Source organism: Ceratina calcarata, unplaced genomic scaffold, assembly GCF_001652005.2.
Source record: "Ceratina calcarata isolate Rehan_Ccalc_2016 unplaced genomic scaffold, ASM165200v1 scaffold453.2, whole genome shotgun sequence".
Taxonomy (NCBI): Eukaryota; Metazoa; Arthropoda; class Insecta; order Hymenoptera; family Apidae; genus Ceratina; species Ceratina calcarata.
In genome coordinates, this window is record NW_017169258.1 from 95,154 (window position 1) to 111,273 (window position 16,120).

Here is a 16,120-nt window from a genome sequence, read left to right on the forward strand (position 1 = left end):
AAAATTATGTATTAGAATATAAGAAATTATGCGTTAAAAGTTACGTATTTATGTCTATATTAGAAAGAGTAGATAATGTAATTCACGGTACATAACTAGAAATTCCTTCACGTTAGTATAGAAGCGTTGAACGATGATAAAATTCGATAGGAATTCCATTGGAGAATTGAATCTCGACAAGGATCAGCGTTCGACACACGAGGAAAGGTTCGTGAACTCATTTAAATGGTTTCATCGCAATTCGCTTTCCCAAATCGGTTCAAATGGAAACTCGTCGTTCGAGGGCTAATTGTTTCCCTTCCACTCATTTTTCTCTCGTCCGACTAGTTCCTCGAGCCGGACAGTCACGTCTCCTTGCCGTGGCACAAGTTTCGCTCGTTTTCATTCCCGAAATTAGGAGCGTTCTGTAGAGAGAACTTTTTACTCATTGTTACTCGGTGCCTTTGATGTCGGAAGCGGACGGTTGTTGCGCGTTGCCAATTTTCGGTTAAGCGCCACGGGTCGACGAGAACGTTTGCGACGCAGACTTTTTGGCGGAACTACTTTGCAATTCCAATTGGACAGGGATACTTCGCGACGAATTATTAAGTAGGAAGATTCACAAACGAAGATAGTTTCGTTTAATTGCAACGAGCGGTAATTCCGTTTTTTATAATTAAAACGAGTCGTTGCGAACGTTCTTGAAGATATTTGCGTTCCCCCTTTCATTCAGAGAGTAATGAAAAGGAAAAGCACTTCTATTCGGGGTACATACAAATCTTTTATATTAAAAGCTGAATTAATTTCTTTTCCGACCGTGCCCGTCCATTCGCGACAACAAAATAATCTGTAGCGTTTTTAAATAACGTTAATGGATTATTAAGGCTGAAACACACGGACTTGTATACGTCGCAGGTGTTGCGTCGCAAGATTATACGGGTTGAAAGAAATAAAAATAGTGGACGGGCTGTTTCTCCGTCTCGGGACGAGGTAAATTATTTTTTAATGAACCAACGAAGGTGGCATTGTAAAGACCTTGTATCGGAGGTCTGGTTTCAAATTGGCCTTTAATAATTTAAGGTTGACCCGTAGTTTGTCTTGTTGCACGCTGATTAACGAACACGGGGCGGAATGTAAACAGGCCGCCAATTAAAATTGTACAACCGTAGCGGGAAATTCTCGTAGTCTGACATTTTTCTAATTATCCAGTAATTATTATTAAAAGTGGAAAGAATGTATTATTAGAGAATCGATAGAGAGAGAAATTTCTTAAAATATCAATTAATATGTCCGGCGTTACACATTTAAATTCAACGAGATAAGTGCCTTCCGTTCCAGTTTACTCCTTGACATACAAATAGAACACAATTTGATGCGTCCGAAATATACTATTTAAATTCTATTACTAATTAATATTAGTTAAGTTCTTGACGTCTCGGAGACGTCAAAATCTATAATGGCTCGTGAAATTTCTCAGACGTCGTTCTATGTCATGTGGTTAAACATTGAAATTCGTTTCTTTAATAACCTAATCTAGTATATTTAAATAAATGAACAAGGATATTGTATTGTCTGCAGCGTACAAATATTTTACTAGCTGAACCTAATTCCAGCCGGTATTTTCATTTAACGCCTGCACTCTATAAAAATTTTACGCCTTCCTTTTTATTCTGTTCTCGTAAACGTCTTCCTGTATAACGCAGAGAAATGTGTCACGTAAAAGAGTTTCCTTGAAAAGAAGAATTGCATATTGAAAGTAATTTGACTCGGTTCAAGATGAAGAAGAAGAAGATAGACAAAAAATGTGTGATATAAGAGACAGTTTCTTCGAATTATTATTTAATAGAAGCTCGTTTACAGTAATTTATTCATTTGCAAAATATTTCGCATAAATCATCTCTTCAATTGCTTTCAAATTAATATTCTAAAGTTATTAAGATTTTGTGTTTACTAATTAATGTACGATTATCTAATTGAAATTCTTTTTGAACAGATTCAATACGTTCCTTTGAGAAGCAAAATTCATATAGCGTTTAGGTGGGAATTGTTGTGCGATGCTATTCCGCTCTATCGCTTTGACTATAGGCTCCCTTTCACGCGTTTCGGCTAAAAGCGAATAAGGTTCCCAGGTCTGAGAGTGCTCCGAATGATCAAAGCTATCGCCGGGTATAGACCCGTAACTAAATACTTTCCTTCTAAACCATCTACGAATGAGATAATCAAATTTTGCACAGATAATCTCCTAATTTATATGAAGCTTGTTTCTGTCATATTGAAATTATGAAGTCTCGATTCCAATTTCATCTTGTTCATTTTAACTAGCGTTGATTAAAGTGTACCAAATACGGACGGAATGTAAAATAAAATGTAACAAAACCAGTCGCTCAATGCGGAATTGAATTTTTGGAAGTTAAAAACCGAGCCTGCGCATTTTGCATCGATCCCAAAAATTTAATACCTTTAATTCGCGTGGCCAAACATTATTTCGTGGCGCACATCGGCGGTGGTTATAATTACACAGCGAGCGTACTCAGTTTAAATAGAATAAATCATATCGCCGCGCGGCTTTTCGACCCTGGCAATTAGCGAACGTTAATTCGGTTTGAAATTTATACTTTCTGAACACTCGACGAACGCGTTAATCATTCCGCGTTTCCCGTCAAGCATAATCCCGTACAACTGCGGAGGGCCGGGGACGCAAAAATTATTATACGCGCGATAAACACGGTTGATACCCGTTAAACGTGACGAGCGCGCAGTGGGCAATTTTTCCAGCAACTTGACAGTAATTTATGTCCCCTCTTTTCAAATGTAAATACGCGGGATCCGTCGAATCAGGTTATTTCGATAATTAGCAATTTCAGATTTATGCATGATCGACCTGTATTGGACATCGTTTTAATTTCTTATCGAGCCTCATTAGAATCAAGTAATTATAAATTTACTAGGACAATTACGATCTGATCTTTGAACGCACGTAAACCGTGCTTGATAAGGAAACTTGAACTATCGTTCGTGTCCGTGTAATTCCAGATACTAGCAAAGTCGTGAAAATAAAACTTGGCTTTTAACCCACGTTTACTGTATTAAAATATCTCGAGGACCGGATGAAAGACGAATTCCCCTGAGAGATTAGTTGAAAAATTCTGTGCTGCGTTGTTAAACGAAAAGTGCAGTCATAAACTCTACGTCTGCGACGTGATCTTTATTTCCAAAATGTCTGCGAGATATTAACTACTCGAGCGGAGTCGTGTATAATTTTTCATCCATCAACGTTGGCAAACTTCCGTGGAAGTAACGGGTAGGTCCTGCTGCAGTTTCATTCTCCATAATGCATTAGGCGACTTTGTAACTTTTTCTTTTAAATGAGGTAAATCATTTATAAATGATTTTTATTCATTTAATGTTTATATAAAATATATTCGAGGCAACTACATTCCGTCTTAAAAATGTATAATTTATTTATTACAAACAATGTGTTTTTACTTTGTTTTAATTTGTTAACACATCGATTTGTCGAATATAAAGTAATAGTGGTTTTGCCGATGTGCGAGCAAATAAACATTTGGACGCGCGAGGCGACCGCCGATCGATAATTAACGCGTTATAATCTGTCGCGGGTGGGCTGTCGAGAGCGGTGGCCGCGAATGAAATATGGATTCCGACGGTAGTGGAACTAGCCGCGGGTAAAAGCTTCCGGGACTAGAAGACGTCTGACAAAGGGTCTCCTCCATTTAATATCCATCCGCCTCGCTCTGTTCGCGAACGCCTCTCCTATCCATACTCAATTACTTCGGGATACGAACCATTCCTCTGCTTCCGATACGGCCATTACGGAGACACTCGGTTAAATAAGAGGGAATTAACCCCGTCTGTGTGTGATTTCCAACCCTTCCCGCGATTTTCTACCGCTTTGACAGAAACGGTGAAGAGGGCCTGACGAATTTTCAGACGGGACGAACTTCAAGTGCGCCGGTTATCGATTTTTTTATAATTTTATTTGTGGGAAACCAGCGTTGACTGGTCTAAGAAATCTACGTAATCTGCGAAATCGAGTTTTCTACCAATGAAATATGCAGTCAATTTTGATTCGTTTTAAAATTTAACGATTTCCGTGTCAGTGGAACTCCGTCAGGCTCCAACCGTAAATATTTCAAACCTCTATAACATTCTCATAAAATACATCGCCTAATATATTCGCGTCATAAAAAGTTGACGATCCCTTCCGTTTCCTGTTTACATACGAGACAACGCATTAGCCGGATCTTACGCCAGGTCTATTATTCAACGCATGAAACCGAACAGTGTGTGTCGATGCCTAAAGAGATCCCGTAAGATCGTAAAAGGATGCCACTTCCGTTCGGAGGGTGAATAAAATGCAAGAACAGCCCTTAATCCCAATGGAATGTCTAATAACGCAGTTTATTAATTGATTCTACTAATAATGCGTATTATAGTATGACGTGCAACACTTGAGCCCATTTGTCAACCGTGGAATTAATGAGACACTATGATTCTTTATTCATTCGTCTCTTGAGTAATTAGGAATTTCAGTGTTAAGAATCAATTTATACTTGTCACTCAGGCAGTTCTTATAAATAAAGATTCTAGTCCATATTTTGAAGAGACTAAGCTCGTAGAACTTGTTAAAGCTGTTCAAGCTCTATTTCTCTGTTTCTCAGGTGTGTTAAAAAGCGTAATATGGAGGCGGTTTTCTTGTATCCTCGCTGGCAATCTCGTTGGGAAAGGCTCAGACTGCGAGGACCACTCGACCACTCGAGCCTGTTATAATGCGATTATTCCATGCTGATTTTCCGGTTGCGCGTTTCGCGGTTGAGGGAGCCCTCGAGTATTCGACTGCTCCTAATATTTTCGACCTTCTTTTATCAAATTACCCCTCCGTCTCACCCTCGAGCCATGCCACATCCTCTCTCCCCTTTTCGTCTCCGTTCGCGCGAGCGAGAACGTTTGTCCTATCATTAGGTCTGTTAGGCGGCTCGACGGATTTTCGAGATCTCTATCATCGCGTACTCCCTCCTACTCTTCACCCACGACGACGGTCCTCTCAATGTGTTCCAACCGGCGTTAATTAACGCCAAGGGGTAAACCCTTCCATTTTTCTCTCTCTCCTTCCCCATTCGGCTTTCTCTCTCGGCTCGTTCTATTTCAAGGAGAGTAGCACGTGGTTAACGCTCAACTACCGACGCGACGGTACGCTTGTGCTTACAATTAAATAATGACGGTTTAACGTTCGTAACGACGCATTGTTCCGCTTCGTTGCACCGCGTTCGTGGAAACCGACCACGTGCCTCTCCGCGGGTTCAGTTGATTCAGCTAGTTATAGTTATGCAGTTCGTTTTAGCTGGGGAGGATCAGCTAATGCTAATACTAATTCCAACGGGAATTGTTTGCGGCTGTCAGAGATTAGGGGTTGTGTCGAGTATTATCGCAAATACTGAGTGGGATAATTATAGCTGAATGATAATATCTTGTTTTGATAAGTAATTAAAATATACGTAAATAAATGAAATTATTTTTTAAATTATACAGAAGTGTAATACTAAAATTTTTTTTTACCTCTAACATTTTATAAAATGAAACCAGAATTTTATTCACCAGCAGTACTTATTATCAATATTTCGCATTTTTCGATAGGAGATTTATTTATTCCACGAAAAGATTTGCAGCAAATTCCAACATTCAATTGAAAGCGATTTACGTGCTGCGATTCTAGTGAAATAGAAATGGTACGGATCTACTAAATGTACATATTTAGGTTGTAATATTTGCATCTTACTAGCCGAACTAGTAGGAAATTGATAGCCAAAGTGAAGTCGTGTCTGTGTTAAGGAGAGACGTCATGCCAAGAGAAACGAACACAACGAGCTCAGGTTTTCGTGCATGGGACGAGTTTCATATGCTATACTGACCTTGTTAGGCGGTGCTTGCATCCCGTGGAACGGCAGGTTCTCGTAAAACGTCTTCGTCCCGGACTCGGGCAGGCCCTCCGAAACGCTGTTCACGTGATTGTTATTCGCAGCTTGATTGGGATCTGTAAACGCAAACGAAACATGAATTCGTCTAATCTGACAGACGTCCACCAGCGTGTGTACATATATGTTCGGGAATTGCTACGGTGAAAAAGTCCCCGTGCATTGGAATCTGGTCATGCAAGAGCCTTTGCTTATTCTTCAAATCTCTTGAATTTGATTCTTATTGAAAATATTCGGATTTTTGTATGAAAAAAATGTGGAAATATACGAAGACTCTTGGAGTGACCTACAACTTTGAATATTTTAATCTTGCATGTATTATTAATTAGAATATGTGCAGATAAAATGTTACCTATATACTATTAGACAAAGTTAATGATAACACTTTTCCCTTACAATTAATTTGAAGTTAATATTATTAATTTTTATATATATGTAACTTTGTCATATTGTATACATGATTTATTTTCACACATATTCTATTAACATTGTGCGATTAAAATATTAATAGTCTTGTGAAGATTGCTTGTATACCAGAAAAAATCGTGTGCCCTTCTCCAAAAATTTGCTCTACTGGATGTTAATAAAAACCTGTAACATTTTTGAACTGCGTTTCTACGCACAAAAATTCTAGTAATCTTTCCAAATTCCTTAAACATCCTTCAAAAATTTCTCACGTTTTTATTAACACGAATTAGTAAACTCTGTTTATAGAGGGTAAGTGGAACCTCGAGTGCAAGTAGATAAAGAGAGTCAAGAGACAATCAGTAACCAGAGACAGAGAATTGAATTGATAAATATTCACGTGTAATTACAAACACTAGCGTAAGTGAACAGGTATGTGAGTCTAGAACTAAGGAAATTGAAATGGACAATGGAGTATATTTGGCGTCTCTTGATTAGTGTTTCCATTCTGGGTAACAGAACTACTGTTTGGATTAGTGTCTCGATAAAACGAAGTTAAACTGTAATTAAGAACTTCCTTAATTAAAGTGTGATCTACTAAGTTTAAGTTGTTGGTGTTAGGAGTTTATTATATCAAATAAAAAATTTGTTGTGTAATTGTATGTTTGAGGAAACGAGATAAGATTTTCGTGTGCATAATTTTTTAACACAATGTTAGTATTTCTAAAACTTCCTTATCCTACTAAAGATTTTAAATAAAAAATTGCTAACTATAAGTGGTACATTTAATTCCATTTAATGTATAAAGAACATCCTGATTATATTTCTGTATAACGAAATTAGAAAAGCTGTCTTGCCACGTGGCACAATTACCAATTACCTTCTTATATAGTTTAAATACAATACAAAATTTGTACTGTACAATGTATACGCTTTTGAGTGCAATCATTATTTTAGATTTGCCATAATAACTCTTAAACGAATAATTTCAGTTATTAATTACATTCCTTCTTCTTATCTTCCAATTTTTTACAGTACTGTTTTTTGGAATTTTTATTATTATGTCAAACGCGTACATGGAAGGTGCAGGATATAAATGGTATTATTTACAAACTCTGTTCCTGCTTTACAAAACGGCTCCTGTCAATGTTAAATTTATAACTTGCGTTTAATCAATATCCGTGACGTGCACAAAAATTATTGGATCGACTCACGGAACAGTTTATTCCAAGTGAAAGAAAAATATTTGGTCCTCCACCTATTATATTACCTCTGCACCTTTCATCATTCTGTTTCACTTTATATTACAAAAGAAACTGGACATATAATCCGTAAATTATAGTAGATTAAAAAAAGAAATTTCGAACTATAACCGTCCCTCTTTCGTTTTTAATTTCTATTCTCTTCAGCATCTTTTAAAATGCTTTCTAGTATAACGCGGTAAATATTCAACAAATTTTTTAATAATCTCCTGTACTATTATTCTACGCTGAAGATGTTTGCTCACGAGCAAAGATTTGCTAAAACAATCAAATCTCAAGTCCCAAGAAGCAGTTTAATCATTAAGGGAGTCATGCCATTCTTTTTTTTTTTTAATTATTATACGTACCTGCTCCTGGCTTTTTTCGCTTACGGGAGACGTTGCCTCGGTTTAATTCGAACGACGATTCTGCATGCAACGGTCGTTGTCGCGGTGCTATTCTTTTGTAAGTCACGGCTAAGGGAACACACAAAATAAAAAAAAAAGGGAACAAGCAACGATGCAAACGAGGAAAGCATGTTCTTCTTTCATGCATCACAATTTTTGAAGTAATGTCGTATGTACAATCTCGGTAGTGGTACAATCTAAAAATCAAATGTATAATAACAATGAAAGAAAAACATGCTAAATAATTTGTGTACAATACCAAACAACATACGCAACTAACAAAAAATGGCTACGTTAAAAAATGTAAATCCATTTATATCCTAAAAATTATATTTAATCGCTAATAATAGAGTAGCAACATTATTATTATTATCGTAATTATTATCTTTTAGTAAAACCACCGAGGAGAAATTATTTTACTTTTCACTAGCTTCATTAATTAACTAATAAATAAAATTGTTTATTGCAGAAACTTTTCTTTCGCCCAAGTTTTGTTTGTCGCCAATGTTTCAGATAAAAGTTGTAGCTCTAATTCCCAGATACAAGAAAGGTCCTATGCAATTTCCTTCTAACTTCACCGAAAACAGCGATCACCGACTGTGTTTTGAGCCCCATTCATTGCCCCAACGATTACACGGGCACTGCCACTCTTTAGTAGTGTTTCCTCGGTGATAAAACTTTGTTCTTATTAGTTTAATTTAAAAAGAGCGGTAGTGAGAAATTTAGTTTTTTGCCCCTGTACGGTGGAGCAGCATCTGCATTTAATAAACAACGTTAGCGCGAACGACATTAAACACGCTAATTACAGGAAGTACACATTAGTACTCCTTTTCCTGCGAGTTTTCTTCCTTCTTTAATCCATGCCTACGTTACACGCACCTCTTACAGTTCATTTGTACTTTCATCTGGATTGTTAACAAATTATATGGTTAATAAATGTATACTCTATTATTTGATAGGGTTTCAATTATTAAATGCAACAAAACATGATTTAAAAAATTATTTAAGTATATTAATTTTCATATTTCTTTCCAATTTTTTCTAATTGCACGTGGTATATGTATATATATATTTTATATTATGTTATATAATAGATTGTACTCCCATTTCTTTGATCTGCATTTATATAATAATTATAATGATATAAATTCTCATGAAATTTATATTATGTGTAATTCGTATTTGTAATAGAGAATATATAAAATGCGAAGCTCAAACAAGAGGCACCATCTAATGCACATATATATGTCATTATATTATGCTAATGGTAATTCATCAACCGTGAATTCGACTGCACAATTTTTTTCTTGAAATATTGGCGAACTGTTACATGTGGCTCGCATTTCTCGCGTGAACGAGCATCAAATCTTGTTATCGCAGCCGTGCGCTTATCAAATATTCGGTACACTTGAACGAACGCGTTGCGAAATCGCAGCCGGGGCCACGCCGTATTTTTAATTAACCAGTCCCGCGATAATTTACGCGATAAATCGCAATTTGTTGCAATTTCATTCCATGATGCTTCGCTCTTTTCAATCCGCATTCATGGCAATCGATTACGCATTCGGAAAATAATATCGCTTTTATAGATGTTGTACATTTATTTGCTTAACCGAAAACGTTATGATTTTAATATTACTCTTTATTTTTCAATATTTATATTTAATATCAGATCAGTTTTATATTATTATTGTTTAATATTTTATTTTTTTATTAAATACATTTATAAAATTAGCAGTTTTTATATATGACTTTACTCTATGCATTGAGATTAGCCATCAAAAGTTTCTTTGGACAAATTGTAACAATTTAAAGGCGTAATGTATACGTAATTTCGATTGGCAAAGCTCATTATCATTACGAAAAATTGACATAATTTTAATACATGTATCCCTCGTATAACAGTACGTTTGTAACATGATTTCAATGTAGTATAATGAACAAATTAGAGAAATTCTCATTCAGTATATGTTGAAAATTTTTAATAATGTATTTAATATATACATATGTATATATTATATAAAAAGAATATGACGTTTCATTAATTTTCGTACAACATGATTTTTGCATTTTCCGGAATCTAATTACATGTCTTCTACAAGGGATATCTGTATCCGTTTCGCAAGCGAACTTACCTGTCTTCTCTCTGGAGATGCCGGGCAGAGTGGCCTGCTCTTTAAGCTGTACGCCGAACATCGCCTTAATTTTATTAGCCCTGGCGAGCATACCCTCGTCATGCATACCGGCCAAGGATACGGTACCCTGCGCGGTGCCCGCGGTCTTCCGTCTTCGGAACGCTTTGCCGGCGGCCACCTTGGCGATCGTCGTCTCGACGAGGAAACGATCGCCGATCCTCTCCTCGTTACCTCGGCCGCCGGGCATCAGCGTCTCGTTCACTCTGAGGCTGGGACCAGATCGCAGGCTGTGGCTACGATTTATGTGAACCAGAACGCCCGGCTTCAGCGGCCACCTGGGCGCGGCCGTTGGGTGCACCGGCGACGTCTGAGTCGAATGGGACGACACCGTCGGGCTCGGTGGCCCGCCGTCTGGACTAGATTCGCAACGATCGTCAAATATCACGGCTGCACCCTTCCCAGTGCTGTGTTCCATGTTTACGGTATTCGAAGCCGGACTTCTGAGCAATTGGGATTTAGTGCAATTTCACGTTACTTTATCAGAAATCAGTGATAACTTTGCAAGTATTTTTAATCGACGATGCGATCGATAGAATCAGGATTTGCTATTTTTTATTGTAATAATCTGATCAGCGAAGGTTTATTGGACAGAGAAATTGATCGAGAACTTAGGAGGAAATAAGTTCCTTATATTTAGAATATCTGTTATTTCATTATTAATTTAAATTAGATTATCGATTCAACTCGGGTGCATAATAACTTAAGTAGTAGTGCAGGTTTTAACATCTAAACGAATTTTAAAATGGATCTCTAAATGAATTTTTAAACGAATTTATATATAATTTAGGAGACAGATACTTTATACTGATTATTTTTATTTAAAAGTCATATCTTGAATTCCTTTCTGATTTCATTCGATTATAAAAATTCAATAACGGGCCAAATTCTGTTAAGGCAAAAGCATGGACGCGGTATGCGATATAAAACGGATAACCATGAGAATCTCAAAGGGTTCTGCAGCGTATACACATTACAGGGGAAACAGGATTTGCACGATTCGCTGCGCTCCGTTTCAGAGGTCGAGAGAATCGATTTCGCCCCCTCCGCTGATCAGATCGTTTCGTTCCGAATACTGTATCTAAGATTATTTGAATTACACGAGAACATCAGTAACAATATGGACACAGCACTTAAAAGGGTTTGCTTCCAGTATAACGAAGAATCCTTTTAATTATTTCGACTACGATTTGCACAGAGTGATCGAACTCGTTCTTAGAGAATCTCTACCCTGTCGATCACTCAAATTAGATTTCTTAATATGTTTCCCTTTCTTATTATCTAAACAGAACTTATTTCATTTTAGTATTATTTACGATTCTCTTTAAAGAACTGCTAACAACGCGAATTCCTTGAATCGATCAGATTTTTATTAGGATTATAACTGTCACGATAATTTGAGCACGTTCACGTTGAAACGCGAGACGTCTTACGGTTAAATATTCACCAGGCGTTGAAGAAAAATTCGCGACCGGCAGAAGGATTCTTCGTTTCAGGTCACGATTTGAACGACAGCCAACTCAATAACAGAGAGAGAGAGAGATATACAGAGAAAGAGAGAGAGAGAGAGAGAGAGAGAGAGAGAGAGAGAGAGAGAGATTTCTACTCATCGGGCATGCATCCCTTCACCTACCTTTCACCTCCGAAAATGTCCTCCGCTGCCTAGCAGCACAGAATAGAACTGACTATTGCGACAAACTAACAGAGACAGAATGGCAATAAGAAGTAAAGGGTTGGAGGACTGTTGCAGTAGACATAACTAATCGTCCCTAAATTATACAACACAACGGCACACGACAGCGTTACGATTCGAATAACAAAGAACTCCGCCGCTATTACTTCCTCCCTCGTGCAACGCAACAAAGCAACACCTTACCTGACCGTATCTCCTGCGCGGTGCAGACTTCGACACTAAACTATTATAAGCCGGAAGTGGTCACTAAATTATGCAGTGGGACATGCATTCAGGCACGGACAGAGAATACGTAGTCGAGAGAGAGAGAGAGAGAGAGAGAGAGAGAGAGAGAGAGAGTGGGCGTAGGGGGAGGGAAGGGGGTAGGTTTCCTGCGAGATTGCAGATCGGAGACAATCTCGTGAACACTACACATATCACAGAGGGCCTCTGGCTTGCATTAACGCACACCAATAAAGTCGATAAGTCATGGCTTCGATAACTACGTGTACATTTAGCGCCACGATACGATTAACATTGTGTCTAAGTACATATCTAACCATCTAGTGAAAGAGACTCTATTTACGTGATTCGCAAAACGATTCAAACGGGTGAGCGGCTATGTAGCAGGTGTTTAAGCGTTCAAATTTGCACTGGAGCGATTGATCATAGAAGTTTGTCTCCCCGATTCTATTTTCGATGTTCCAATGCTCATTAAAATGTGTTTTTGGCTTCGTTTGTTTATATTGAATAAATAACGTGTCTACTGGGAACGAATTTGTTCCCAAAAGTTAGTTTATGTGTAATTTTGTCATATTTAGTTTTTACCTCCAATTTCTATCTAATATCAATTACCACCTCACAGGAAAATGATCGAAATAATTATTATCAATATTCTTAACACGTTTTATAAAAATAAATCGTTTTCTCGTCTCATTCTAACGTAATTAAAACACTTGATGTGCGGAAAATATAAAAAATGCATGCAAGGTGCAAGAATATTCATTATCTGTACATATAAAACATCATTTTTTGTGAACGATTAGAGAAATCTCAGTTCAGAATTTCTGTTTTAAAGTGAGCACTATTTAGAAAAAGAAGCTCGTTCACTTCCTGGAAACTGGAATTCACCCAAAATCCTATTCAGCGCCGAACGTCGCCTAAACTAACGATACATAGAACCGATAATTCTATCGATGAATCGCATAACGAGATTTACCTACATCGAGTTAGTATCTCCGGTAACTGCCGAGTCCTGAACACGTTGTTACGCGCGGAGTGTTCACCAGTTCGAGAGAGAAGTTAAAGGAGCCATTTAGCGAGTTAAGAAACGTCGGATGAATGAAATATCACACTTTATATGCTATGAATCTTAAATCTATTTATATATATTGCGCATCGTTTAAATATTATATATATATATTACTGTACATAATCAATAGTTAAGAGCATAGGATTTGCAACTTTTAAGTAGCCTTTGCATTGATCTGCGAAGTGGCTCTGTGAATTCCTCGACAGTGAACGTCCAGCCTGCATTACATTTCCGCGAAGCGTGTTGCGCAAAACAGTGGCGAAAATCCAAGTGAATTATTAGTGGTGACACTGCGCATGCAAGTCGTTTCATGAAGCAGGCGAGGTACGGTTTCCCCCGACAGGTAGTGCACGTTTCAGCAATATCGTGGCCGAAAAAAAGGGTTGTGCATCAGGCAGTCGGAAATTGGGGTAACCTCTCGAAATAAGGGCGGTTCGCGCGAAGTGACCAGGCAAGAATGAGAGAACGTGAAGGGGAAAGGGGAAGCTATAATTGTGCGGAGCGAAATGGTAAGAGTAAAGTGTTTTCCATGCAATGCGTTTCGGGGTATGTACTTACTGTTCGCGTTCCTCCAGCTCGACCACCCGATTACTGTCTGTGTTTTGTTTAGCAAGTCCAAATTAAAAAAAGTAGAGCAGAAAACGTATCAGTTTCTCTGTGTTAGTGAAGACTCTACCTGAAGAACGAGTCCTGCGCTGCGCTTGACAAAATCTCCATTTCCCGACTCGATTTTTATGATGTAACAAAACTGTTTTAAAATCGACAATGTTTCGAGGTACGTTTATGAATGGCGCAGCACAGGCTCGTGATATTTAACAATTTGTATACATGTTATGTATGTACTTGTCTTTGCATCCAAAATGGGAAATTCGCATCGTCCATCTACCTTATATACTATTGCGTAACACAATAGACATGCTTGTGTCGATGTTTTTATTTCTTTCTTGTAACTAGCATGAACTATGCGATAAAAACAACGCAAAATAACGTTATGCAGTGCGTGATTTTTATGCGGGACTGGCTGCAGCCATCTAATCGTTCGAAAATACAGATTATAAAAGACTTAAGTCTTTTTTTAAATTAATATATTAATAAAATGACAAATTGGCAAATTATTCTAATTCTTTTGCAATTATCAAGTCCATTTATTTAATTCAGAATTGCTTCAGTTAAACGATTCGGTGGCTGCAGTCAGGTGAAATGGGTAATTAATGTTACTTTTTATACACGTCTGGACTTGTAAAATGTTCTGAGCTATAAGACAACGCCTCGGCTTGTTTTGTTCTACGCTACTCCAAAAATATACAAGACACGAAAGCTGATAGGAAACAAATAATATTCCTCGGTCTGACGGAGCTTACATTATTACTTTTCATTTTTTATCCTCGTTTCACTTTCAACTCGATCTAAAGCACATCATGCAATTTTGAATTGAAATCTACTTCCTGCGATAATAATTTCTACCGTCGCGGGACGTCCCGTGGAATGATTACGAAACGATGAGAACTTCGTCCGGATATGCCGCAGTTATAAGTCGTGCTTTCCTGCGTGTCTCGCTTATTATCAGACAATGAACCACGTTCTAACACGATTTGGATAAGCAAACGGAACTGATGTCAATATTCTTTCTCTTTTACTTCCATCTCGATAGTAAACTAATGAGATGTACGTTTGTGCAACGACAAATATGCATTACTTTTTTCCAATTATTAGTGAAAAGAGTATAAGTCATTACGAAGTTAGATTGACAATAAAAAATATAATAGATATAAATAAACTTCTTCTTGAGAAATTCTACTATTATTTCATACTTAATTCTCAAATTATTACATAAAGTAATACTTATTTGTCTTAAGATAATGTAATGTAATTTATGTTGTACCATTTTGCGTGGAGAATGTGAGGCACAATATTTGCCTATTATAATGATCATTGATTTTCCTATGGATTTCTTCAAGATTTTAATTCGATAACAATTTTAAATATAAATTGCTAAATCATTTCACATAAAGAATAATTTATAGAATTAAAACTTGTTACGTTTGATTAGTATTAAAACATTTGTCTAATCTTGAAAATAACCCATTTGACGAACCTACGTCATGCGGATCGTTGTGAACAATAGATCACAGTGACAATCATAAATTAAGAAGTTAATTGGCAACTTACATTTCATCTGGTTTCGTTTGCGCCGGCAGACGATAAAGATGACCACGCAGATGATGATTATCACCAATATGAGAACAACTGCGGCGACGATAATGATTAAAAGGAGATTCCCTTCCAATTGATGCCACCACGGTATATGACCTGCAATTTATGTTCATTCAATCAAATTAGTATTGCTCATGATTTAATAACGAGAAGAGTTTAAGTATTAAAAATACTATTGATAATTTCACAGTTTTTCAAGATAGCATTTAAACCAATGAGAACGAAAATTGCTTCACTCTTTTATCTCATAGATTGATTAATATCTACAAATAATAAAAAACCGGACGGTACTATCTGTTTTCCAAGCAACGAGATAAAATAGTCCATCCGATAGGTGCAATTCAAATGTTGGCAACAGCTGTGAAATATTGCCCACATACATAAATAGAGGAAACTACATAGAAGACGTCCGATCTCTCCCGCGGGTGGGGGAGGAGAAGCTTTTCATATTTCTGCTTAGATTTAATCCACAATTCACTTGCTCGCTACAATATTTCACCGCGGACTACCTTTATTGCGGGGGTTTATGTGCGTGTACAGGGTTCTTCATTTTAATCAACCCCCGTCCCGGATGAAATATCTTTTAAACTTAAGCAACCTCCGACCCACACCAAGCGATACTCCAATGTGAATAATTTCTTCATCGACCTGATTAGTCGAAAATTTTTCCATTCCTCCCTTTTTTGTGATAACATTTTTTACATT

The 16,120-nt window shown here is 37.2% G+C and overlaps 1 protein-coding gene across 1 annotated transcript in view; it reads right to left on the reverse strand.

Annotated features, from left to right (window-relative positions):
• The window catches only part of nrm (neuromusculin), an 80,000-nt gene that overhangs the window by 11,991 nt on the left and 51,889 nt on the right, over positions 1 to 16,120 (reverse strand). Inside the window, exons 17-21 of the mRNA XM_018028461.2 lie at positions 15,371 to 15,511; positions 13,760 to 13,796; positions 10,161 to 10,576; positions 7,987 to 8,094; positions 5,910 to 6,031 (exon numbers count right to left, since the gene is read on the reverse strand). Coding sequence (XP_017883950.1) covers positions 5,910 to 6,031; positions 7,987 to 8,094; positions 10,161 to 10,576; positions 13,760 to 13,796; positions 15,371 to 15,511 — 824 coding nt within the window. The remainder of the gene's footprint in view (positions 1 to 5,909; positions 6,032 to 7,986; positions 8,095 to 10,160; positions 10,577 to 13,759; positions 13,797 to 15,370; positions 15,512 to 16,120) is intronic.